We start from the raw sequence: 11802 nt of genomic DNA on the forward strand, positions 1-11802 counted from the left end.
GGATAAATTAGGATAGGATTAATGTGTACACACTACTATATATAAAATAACCAACAACGACCTACTGTATGCCACGAAGAACTCTACTCAATGTTCTGTAATAACCTACATGGGAAAATAATTTGAAATAGAATACACACACACACACATAATTGAGTCACTGTGGTATACACTTGAAACTAACACAACATAGGAAATCAGTTATACTCCAACATAAAATAAAAGTTTTTAAAGTAGAAAAAAAAAAAAGTCAACCTTCAGTGCCCACAGTGGCTCCCCTGCCTTAGGGTTCCCTTTGCTGCTGTTTACAGGACAAATACCCCTACTTTCCCTCTGTCTGAGATCAGAGGCAAAAAGAATGTTCAGAAGACTATGCTTAGGGTGGAGATAAATGTAGTCCCAACTTTCCAGAGCTGTGGTGAGCAGGTTTGTGCAGGAGTATAGGTTGAAGGAAGTGGTAGGGAGTGAGCTAAATGTTTAGGCAGAGAAGTATATGGTGGATTTGAGTTTTGCAAGTCACAAGTCATCTTCTGCCTTTTTAAAAAATATAGTTCATTTACAAGGTTGTGTTAGCTTCAGCAAAATGTGTTAGTACAGCAAAATGATTCAGTTATATTTTTCAGATTATTTTCCATTATTGCTTATTACAGGATATTGAATATAGCCAGCCCTTTGTGATATATACAGTAAATTTATATACAGTAAACCCTGTTGCTTATCTATTTTATGTATAATACTTTGTGTCTGTTGATCCCAAACTCCTAATTTATCCCTCACCTACCTCCCTTTCCCCTTTGGGAACCATGAGCTTCTTTCCTATGTGAGTCTCTTTTTATTTTGTATGTAGATTCAATTTTTAGATTCCACATATAAATGATATCAGATAATATTTGCTTATGACTGACCACTGAATATGATATTCTCTAAGTCCATCTATGTTGCTGAAAATATCAATATTTTGTCCTTTCTATGGCTGAATAATATTCCAGTGTATATATTATATACCATGTATTTTTAACCAGTCATCTGCTGATGGGCTCTTGGGTAGTTTCCATGTATTGGCCGCTGTAAATAGTGCCGCTATGAATACTGGGGTGCAAGTATTTTTTCAAATTATGGTCTTCTCTGGATATATGTTCAGAAGTTGGATTACTAGATCATACAGTGGTTCTACTTTTAAAGGAACCTCCATACTGTTTTCAATAGTGACTGTACCAATTTACATTCCCACTAACACTGTAGAAGGGTTCCCTTTTTCCCACACCCTCTCCAGCATTTATTACTTGTAGCCTTTTTGATGAAGCCATTCTGACAGGTGTGAGATGATGCCTTTGCCAGTTGCCTCATTTGCAAGTATTTTCTCCCATTATGTAAATTGTCTTTTCATTTTGTTGATGGTTTCCTTTAATCTGCAAAAGGTTTTAAGTTTCATTAGGTCCCATATGTTTATTTTTCTTTTGCCTTGGGAGACTTATCTAAGAAAATATTGTTAAAATTTACATCCTGAGAATGTTTTGCCTATGTTCTCTTCTAGGAATTTTATGACGTCATGTCTTATATTTAGGTCTTTAAACCTTTTTGCATTTATTTTTGTATATGATGTGAGGGAGTGGTCTAATTTCATTGATTCAGAGGTGGCTGTCCAGCTTTCCCAACACCACTTGCTGAAGAGTCTGTCTTTTCTGTGTTGTATATTCTTGCCTCCTTTTTGTAGATTAATTGACTGTAGGTGTGTGGGTTTGTTTCTGTGCTATTATGTTCCATTGATCTATATATCTGTTTTCGTGCCAATACTATGATTTCTGTGACTTTGTAGCACTGTGTGAATGAAGGCCTGAAGAGTTATGCCTTCAGCTTTGTTCTTTTTCCTCGGGATTGTTTTGACAATCTGGGGTCTTTTGTGGTTCCATATAAATTTTAGGATTATTTGTCCTAGTTCTGAGCATCTTCCACTTAACTTCATTTCACAGGTCACGATTAGTGCTTCCCTAGACAGGAGGGAGGCATTGTTGAGGGAGTGCTGGAGGATAAACACTTGTCACTTGTCTTAATCCTGGAGCATCTTTGATGGGGGAGGCTTGTCCCCAGCTCCCCATTTCCTCCTGCCTGACTGGTGGCTTGGCTCACACACAGGAAAGATGGGTGGGAGGGAGGCTGCTCTGGCTGGAAGAGTGGAGGTTGAGGAGTCAATGAGGCAATGATACAGCCATGCTCTATGGGAAGACTCAGGTTTAGAGCTGGGGCTGGAGCGAAAAACAGCATTGCTTGTGAATGTGAAGGGAGGGAGTGGTTTCTCACAAATGTCATTTCATCACATCACTGCAGCAAGGCTCAAAGTAAGAAGTTTTGTCAATAAGACAACTGAAGCCTAGAAAGAACGAGAAATGTCCTCAGGGTCCCAGCAGGGAGGGTGCTTGTACCAGTCTTGTCAGCACCTTTGCTGGCTCTTAGCCGCACGAAGGTGAGGTGGGCAGTGAAGCAGAAAGACCTCATGGAGCACAGAGAGAATAGGGCAGGGCTTTGGGGGAGGACCACACTCAGGGGATGGGAATAAGAAGAAGCTGTATAGGAACCCAGTCTTAGGGCTGTGACTACAAATTATCTCAACCTGGGTGGCTTAAAACAACAGAAATGTATTCTCTGTGTGGAGGACAGACACTTGAACCAAGGTGTCTATAAGGTCGGCTCCTCCTGGAGGCTGTGAGAACCAGTCCATGCCTCTCCTAGCTTCTGGTGCTATCCGCAGTCCATGGCATTTCTTGGCTGGTAGCTAAATTGTTGTTGCTCAGTTGTGTCTGACTCTTTGTGACCCCACGGACTGCAGCACTCCAGGCTTCCCTGTCCTACACTATCTCCTGGAGCTTGCTCAAACTCATGTTCACTGAGTCGATAATGCCATCCAACCATCTTATCTTCTGTCCCCCCTTCTCCCCCTGCCCTCACTCTTTCGCAGCATCAGGGTCTTTTCCAGTGAATCAGCTCTTCACATCAGGTGGCAAAGTACTGGAGCTTCAGTGTCAGTCCTACCAATCAATATTCAGGGTTGATTTCCTTTAGGATTGACTGGCTTGATCTCCTTGCTGTTCAAGGGACTCTCAAGAGTCTTCTCCATCACCATAGTTCAAAAGCATCAGTTCTTTGGCACTCAGCTTTCTTTATGGTCCAACTCTCACATCCATACATGACTACTGGAAAAACCATAGCTTTGACTAGATGGACCTTTGTTGGCAAAGTGATGTAGCTAAATACAAAACTCCAATGTCTACAAAACTCCAATGTCTACCTTTGTCTTCATGCGGCCTTTTGCTCTGTTTTATGTCTTCTCTCTTCTATCTCTTGGAAGGATGCTCATGCTTGGATTTAGGGCCCACCCTGATGCAGAGTGATCTCACCTCAACATCCTTACCTTATTACATCTGCAAAGACCCTAAGCCCAAACAACATCACATCATGAGGTTCGGGTGGATGTATCTTCTGGTGCCTGTAATTCACAAGGTGAGAAAGAGAATGAGAAATATGGCCTCAGAGAAACACTCAAGGCCAGTGACACCCACACAACAGCAGGTCTCTTCTCTGAGCAGCAAACAAGGGGTGCGTCTCCTTCACTTGGTAGTGTTAGGAAGAAGGGATCCTCGTTACTCTTGGGTTTGAGCCTTCCTGACGACAGATGAACAGACCGAGGCTAGTCTGTCCACAGAAGACTTTGCTGATCCTCTCGCTGTCAGGCGGGGCCCTTAAAAGAGTGAAAGAGATGATGCCAGTCCTCATGGGATGTCACTGAGGGGTCTGACAAGGTCATTCTTGATTGATGCCAGAGGAAACTGCGGATGGTGCATGGGAGGGGCTGGCCTGTGAGCTGCACTCTGGGTGCCATGGACCCAGAGGACCGCTGGTCTCTAGATTCTTTGTGGACAAAATCCACTGGGACTTCTGCTCCTCCTACCTGAGGCCATGCCCTGAGCATAACTGGTGGCCTCACCACTCTCCAGGGAGGCAAGATTTTCCCAGGAACCAAAATACTCAGCTCCTGTGTCCTCACAGGTCTTCTTTCTCACCTTAACCACTCCAAACCTGGCTCTCACATGAAGTCAAGGACCACACTAATAGGTTCTAATGTACCTAGTGAGTCCTCCTCCTCTTAAATTCTTTGAGATCCTCAGCTTCATGGTCTCTCACCGCCCCTTGGCCAGACCCCTCTGTTTCACAATGCTGTCCCTAAATTCTTTAGAGAGCTCGCTGATGGACAGAGAGTAAGAGAAACTACAAGAGAGGTGGTGGGGCAGGGGTGGAGTTAATCAACACATCCGAGAGAAAAGTCATCCTTTTCCCTAAAACCAAGGCATGTCCCTAGCTGAATGACTCAGAACATGGGTACGATGGGGGCTCAGATGGCCAGTGTCTTAGCTCCACTCTGTGAGTGCCCTTAGGTGGTCAGCTACCCTTTCTAAGCTTGGTTTTTTCATTTAAATAATGAGGATGGTTGTCCCCACCTGCTGGGGCTGCTGCAAGGATGATGTGAGATAGCGCATATCATCAAACATTGAACAAAGTCGTCTACCTCCCACTGGGACTGCTGCCATGAAGACACGGCTCTCTGCTGGGTGGCCTTTCTACCTTTGTGTCAGTACATGCGCTGTTTCCCGTGTGAACACCTTTGCCCAAGTCTTTCACCTTTTATTCCTAATTCCAACTCATCCTTCTAGAATCATCTCAAAGGTTGCCCCCACAATGAATGATACATAATACATTTACTCAGCGACTACTGAATGTCAGGAACTCTTTTCAAGACTCTTCTATTACCCAACTTCATCCTCATGATACTAAGTGTCAGTTGCTCAGTCATGCTGGACTACTGAATGTCAGGAACTCTTTTCAAGACTCTTCTATTACCCAACTTCATCCTCGTGATACTAAGTGTCAGTTGCTCAGTCATGCTGGATTCTGTGCAACCGTGTGGACTGTAGCCCACCTGGCTCCTCTGTCCATGGGATTTCCAGGCAGCAGTACTGGAGTGGGTTGCCATTTCCTTCTCCAGGGGATCTTCCTGACCCTAGTCTCCTGCATTGCAGGCAGACTCTCTACATCTGAGTCACCAGGGAACCAGTAGTGCTATCTGCTTTTACAGACAAAGAAACTGAAGCTTGAGGACCATGGTCCTAGGCCTGCCTGGGATCCAAAACTTGTGCTCATGCTGCCCATCACTCCACGTGACTCCACCCGCCCCGCACCCCCCGACCCTTCTCCGGGAAACTCAGCGCCTTGTACTTCAGCTGCGAGTCTGCCTCAAGCGCAGTGCTGTGCTTTCCTGCCTTCTAGCTCCAGGCGCCGGCAGCACACGGGCTTAGCTCAGGGAGTGATTATTGACCTGGACTGGCCTGGGTCTCTTTGGGAGTCCTGCACCCTCTGAGACTCTGCGTCTGCATGGCCCATATGTTCCTGATGCTGTTGAGAGAAAAATGTAGCATTTGATTCCACAGGAAACAGAAATGGCCATCTTGAGGGGGTTAAGAAAGCAGCCTTTTCAAAAAGCCTCGTCATATCTCTTCATCTTCAGCTTGTTTTTCTGCGTTTTCAGTTTCTTAAATGGTCAAGTTCATTAATCTTCATGCTTTATGCTCTGTCATAAAACCAGGCAGGGCTACTGGTGGAGGGGGCTGGTGGCTGAGGAAACTATGAGGAAATCAGCGTCACCGGGGCCTTTAGGGACATTCGGGTGGGCCTTCCTCCTGACCCCACGCTGCTCTGTCCCTCTAAGTGGCTTGAGTCAGTGCCAGCATAGACTCCAGCTCTGGGCAAAAAGGCCTGGCCTTCCTCTGTCATGGAGTGGTTATGGGTATGTGCCTTGCATACAGTAGGTGCTCAGCACGTTTGCTTGGCTTGCTGTCCTCCACCCCAGACAGCAAACCAGCCTTTTGTCCAGTCAGAGGAAAAAGGTGGCATAAGTGATTGCAAAGCCTGCCAGTCACCTTTCAGTCATCCTCAGGGACTGGGGGCTCACTGGGGTCATTCCTCCTCCTCTCCCATGACCCCACTCTGCACCCAGCTCAGTCTCAGCATCACAGAGGAGGGGAGGAGGGTGCAGAGGTGGTATGTGACCATACTCACGCATAAGCAGGTGCACACACGGAGGACAGCACAGTGACCTCACTAGTTGTCAGCCCTGGGGTTCTGAGAGCCTGGTCAGCAGCGCTGGCCTCAGCTGCCTGGGTCAGCAGCACCTGGGAGCTTGCTGCAAATGCCAGTTTCTGACCCTGCCACGGAGAAGTCTCCCTCAGTAGAGACCACCTCCTCTTTGACGTGGTTTTGAAGTGCAGCTAGATTTGAGAACTGTTGATCTGGTCCAGCCAAGGAAGGATGTGACTTGCCCAGGGTCACACAGCTGGTCAGTGGCAGAGTTTTCTTTCTACTCTTCTCTATGTGTTTCAGATTTGGGACATATGTCTAAATTCAATTAAAACCAAAATCTCTTTTGGTTTATCCACAGTTTGCTATGATTCATACCTCAGTCTCTGTATTTACTCAAACCACTGAAAATTGACATTTTATAAATGTTTTTACTCCGCAATCTAAGCCCTTTTAAGCCACTGGACTCCCATCCTCCGTGCTGTCAGGACTCCAGGTGGTTCACCCCCCTCCAGGCCCATCTTTCCCCTCCCTGTGCTGTGGGGACCCTGCTTCCCTGGGTCTGGTCGGGGTTTGGCCCTCCTGAATGCAACCCAGGAGAGGCAGTCAAGGGTGCTGACTCACCTCAGCTTCCAGGATTACCTTCTCAAACAAACTTGAAAACAACTGCTCAGGAAGCCCTGCAATCTGAAGAACTGGGTGCCAATTCAGTTCAGCTCCCGGACTGTCTACTAAGGCCCACTGCTCAGTGAGCCTTCAGAGGGATCTCCAGAGAGATGAGTGAGGCATAGCAGCCACCTCTGCCCTGGGGCATCGTGTCTCCCCATCTACGCTGTTCAGGATTCAGCATGGGCCTCCCATGCCCAACACATCAGGCATTCCTGTGGGCTGTCAGGACTGTCTGGCTAGGGAGGATCCAGACTTACCCCATCACTGGTGCCTGGACCAGTGCTGTTGGTCAGTTGCCCATTCCTGTCTGACTCTGAGAAGCCATGGACTGCAGCACGCCAGGCTTCCCTGTCCATCACTGTCTCCTAGGAGCTTGCTGAAACTCATGTCCATTGAGTCAGTCATGCCATCCAACCTTCTTATCCTCTGTTGTCCCCTTCTCCTCCTGCCTTCAATCTTTCCCAGCATCAGGGTCTTTTCCAATGAGTCAGCACTTCATATCAGGTGGTCAAAGTACTGGAGCTTCATCATCAGTCCTTCCAATGAATATTCAGGACTGATTTCCTTTAGGATGGATCGGTTTGATCTCCTTGCAGTCCAAGGGACTCTCAAGAGTCTTCTCGAGCATGTTTTCAGTTCAGTCGCTCAGTAGCCTCCGACTCTTTGCAACCCCATGAACCGCAGTACGCCAGGCCTCCCTGTCCATCACCAACTCCCGGAGTCCACCCAAACCCATGTCCATCGAGTTGATGATGCCATCCAGCCATCTCATCCTCTGTTGTCCCCTTCTCCTCCTGCCCTCAATCTTTCCCAGCATCAGGGTCTTCCAGTGAGTCAGCTCTTCACATCAGGTGGCCAAAGTACTGGAGTTTCAGCTTCAAAATCAGTCCTACCAATGAACACCCAGTACTGATCTTTAGGATGGACTGGTTGGCTCTCCTTGCAGTCCAAGGGACTCTTGAGAATCTTCTCCAGCACCACAGTTCAAAAGCATCAATTCTTTAGCACTCAGCTTTCTTTATGGTCCAACTCTCACATCTGTACATGATTGCTAGAAAAACCACAGCTTTGGCCAGATGGACCTTTGTCAGCAGTGATGTCTCTACTTTTTAGTACGCTGTCTAGGTTAGTTATAGCTTTTCTCCCAAGGAGCAAGCATCTTTTAATTTCATGGCTGCAGTGATTTTGGAGCCCAAGAAAAGAAAGTCTGTCAGTGTTTTCATTGTTTCCCCATCTATTTGACATGAAGTGATGGAACTGGATGCTATGATCTTCATTTTTTTTTGAATGTTGAGCTTTAAGCCAGCTTTTTCACTCTCCTCTTCACTTTCTGCCATAAGGGTGGTGTCATCTGCATATCTGAGGTTATTGATATTTCTCCCTGAAATCTTGATTCCACTTGTGCTTCATCCAGCCTGGCATTTCACATGATGTGCTCTGCTTATAAGTTAAATAAGCAGGGTGACAATATACAGTATTGACATACTCCTTTCCCAATTTGGAAGCAGTCCCTTGTTCCATGTCCGGTTCTAACTGTTGCTTCCAGGTGGTCTGGCACCACAGCTGGCTTAACGTGGCTTGTACTGTGTCTCCCCGCAGATCGTGTTCCGGAAGATCAGTGACGTGAAACGGGAGGAGGAGGAGCGCATGAAGCGGAAGAATGAGGCCCCCCTGATCTTGCCGCCCGACCACCCCGTCCGGCGGCTCTTCCAGAGGTTCCGCCAGCAGAAGGAGGCCAGGCTGGCCGCAGAGAGGGGCGGCCGGGACTTAGACGACCTGGATGTGGAGAAGGGCAGCGTCCTCACCGAGCACAGCCACCACGGGCTGGCGAAGGCCAGCGTCGTCACCGTCCGAGAGAGCCCTGCCACGCCCGTGGCCTTCCCGGCGGCCGCCCCGGCGGGCCTGGATCACGCCCGGCTGCAGGCGCCTGGGGCCGAGGGCCTGGGCCCCAAGGCCGGCGGGGCCGACTGCGCCAAGCGCAAGGGCTGGGCCCGCTTCAAGGATGCCTGCGGGAAAACCGAGGACTGGAGCAAGGTGTCCAAGGCCGAGTCCATGGAGACGCTCCCCGAGAGGACGAAGGCCGCCGGCGAGGCCACGCTCAAGAAGACGGACTCGTGCGACAGCGGCATCACCAAGAGCGACCTGCGTCTGGACAACGTGGGCGAGGCCAGAAGCCCCCAGGACCGGAGCCCCATCTTGGCGGAGGTCAAGCACTCCTTCTACCCCATCCCTGAGCAGACGCTGCAGGCCGCCGTCCTGGAGGTGAAGCACGAGCTCAAGGAGGACATCAAGGCCTTGAGCACCAAGATGACGAGCATTGAGAAACAGCTCTCTGAGATACTCAGGATATTAACTTCCAGAAGGTCCTCTCAGTCGCCTCAGGAGCTATTTGAAATATCGAGGCCCCAGTCCCCAGAGTCAGAGAGAGACATTTTTGGCGCAAGCTGAGAGGTCTGTTGTAAAAAAAAAAAAAAAAAAAAGGAAAGTCCAAGATGACAAAAACCTACCGTCCTGCCCTAGACACCGCCACACACACACACACACACACACCCCTACATGACCAATAACTTTCAAAGTAGGCTTTTCCCAACGGAAAACGCAAGTGGGACCAGTCACTTCGGCTCGCTCTCTCTGGGGAGAGGCATGCGCCCCCACCCTGCAAGATGGGAGCTGCGTCTGAACTCTCTCTGCAGAATTTTGGAAGAGGGGGTATGCCGTCTAAAGGGTATTTTCCTTCATTTTTAATTTTTTCTTACTGCCATGATATTTGTAACAACGTGAAAACTACCAGGAAAGAAATAGCAGCCGCTGGGGATGGGTTGGGACAGCAGCAAGGACCCCTCGTGTGTACTAGCACACTGGGCTTCTCTGCCAAGACCCCCCCCCGAGACTGCGGTAGGCACAGGAAGTTCCCAGTGTTCCCTGTCCTTGGACAGCCTATGTCTGATGTCACCGTCTATTTTTGTACCGTCATCATTTGTAACAAGCTTGGGACAAGGGGAGCTGGAGGGAGGGCAGAGCCTCTTGACTTCCTGTCTCGAACATTTAAGACTGAAAAGCAGCTGAGATAGCTTTGGGTGCCTCTTCTAGACTTAGAGCCGGGAATCTTCAGGTCTGTTTTCCCCAAAGAGATGAGCCAAGAACTGGAGACTGGCGGTGGGGAGCCAGAGACTCTCTGGGCTGTGATCTGCAGCCCTTAGCTGCTAAGGGAGCGCAGAAGGGGAGGGCCCTGTGGGCTCCAGATGAATCTCTGGCCCGGCTCCATGCCACTGGCCACATCACACAGGCCCCTTGCTTCTTTTCTTTCTTGACCTCTTCCTAAGTGTTCCTGTGGCATTCCTCAGGGTACGGGGCATTGGCAGGAAGGGTGATGAGCCCAGATTTGCTTTATTAGCAAAACCGACACACAGACACTCACACACAAAACCTCAGTAAAATGACTGTAACAAGAGCAATGTTTATATGATGATTCTCACTGGGACTGCCCCTAGAGAAGTTTGTATTTTGTCCACTGCATGGGTTCATTTATAGGACACTTGGGAGCCGTGCTTGGCCTTATTTTAAAGCTAATCTTTTTATCTCATATGAAAGTCAGTAGGACTTGGAAAGAAACCAAGAGACTGCAGGTCTATGACTGTACTTGCTTCAGGAGAGAAGAGAGAAAGAGGCAGGTGTTTCCAGATTGTCTGTGTCAAGCGACAGAGAGGTGACTGTGGAGCTGTGGTCTACGAGGAAGGTCTGAGCTTAGAATGATGATCATGGAGCCAGCTGTGGGCTATCCACGTCCCTAAACTATGATGCTCAGAGGACACTGCACTGCCTCACAGTCACCTGGGGTCATGTTTGTTCCCATGCTTGGGCTCCTTTCAGGGGCATCTGAGAAAGGAAAGAGGGATCATCAGGACCCTAAAAATTGATAAGCAAGTTTGGAAGTTCAGAAAACTCACCTTGGAGAGAGCGGAGTTAGGAGGGCAAGTGATCTGGACTGTGAGGGAGCATGGGATCATCCAGGGCACTCACCTTTTGCACGCGTTGCCCTGTGGCAGTCCTGTGCGTTGCTGGCGTTGCTTTGCAGCAGAGAGAGAGGCTAGGTCCCAGTGGTGATTTCCCTCAGTACTGAGGGGAACCTGCCAGGTCAGGACCTGCCCAAAGATGTTTAACGTTTCTGAAAGCCGCCTGTCTGGGCCCGCCTCCCCCTTCAGTCCTGCTCAGTGGCCATGGCCTGACCCAGGACTTGGACCTAAGTTGTCCCTGTGGAATGGGGCTGTCCTCACCCGGCTGCTGGCTTGGCACAGCCTGCCCGGGAGAGCAGAGACTGAGGTCCAGGTGAGGGTCCTTCCTCAGGGGCCACACACCCTTGTTCAGCTTTTTCAGGTGGTTTACATGGGTGCTCCCAGGCTTCCTGAGCCTGAGACATTACTGGATTCAGCCTCATATGGCAGCAAACAGCAGGAGGGGGTGGGTAGTGAAATTCCCCAGGGCCGAGAGTCATGACTGTTAATGATTCTGGGTAAGCTGTGGGGCTTTCAGCCTCTTTGAGAAGCTGCCAACTAGTCCTTGGGGCTGAGCCTGGAATTGCATCTGCCAGCTGTCCCTGAAATGTTCCAGTTTGCCATTCCTTAAACATGCCTCCCAACCTGCTCCCCAAGTTTAGGACTTACCACTTGTAAGGCAGGGGAAAAGTGAAAGTGTTCGTCACTGAGTCATGCCCAGCTCTGCAACCGCATGGACTGTAGCCCACCAGGCTCCTCTGTCCATGGGATCCTTCAGACAAGAGTACTGGAGTGGGGTGCCATTGCCTTCTCCCAGGGATTGAACCCGGGTCTCCTGCATTGCAGGCAGATTCTTTACCATCTGAGCCAGCAGGGAAGGCAGGATGAGGGCCCTGACAACACCAACACCCAGATTCAGCAGCCCCTGCCTAGGACCCGGTGGGCCCTTCCCTCCAGCTTTGCCTGAGGGGCAAGAGTGCTCATGTGTGAGGCTTTGAAGTCCAGACCTGATTGGGGA

At 49.1% G+C, this 11802-nt stretch overlaps 1 protein-coding gene across 2 annotated transcripts in view; it reads left to right on the forward strand.

Moving 5' to 3' along the window:
- Positions 1–9252, forward strand: part of KCNH1 (potassium voltage-gated channel subfamily H member 1) — a 417456-nt gene extending 408204 nt beyond the window's left edge. For both annotated transcript variants that reach the window (XM_018060769.1, XM_018060768.1), the window contains exon 11: positions 8392–9252. In XM_018060769.1, coding sequence (XP_017916258.1) covers positions 8392–9240 — 849 coding nt within the window. In that variant the 3' untranslated portion in view covers positions 9241–9252. The remainder of the gene's footprint in view (positions 1–8391) is intronic.

This window comes from Capra hircus, chromosome 16 (genome assembly GCF_001704415.2).
Source record: "Capra hircus breed San Clemente chromosome 16, ASM170441v1, whole genome shotgun sequence".
Classification (NCBI taxonomy): Eukaryota; Metazoa; Chordata; class Mammalia; order Artiodactyla; family Bovidae; genus Capra; species Capra hircus.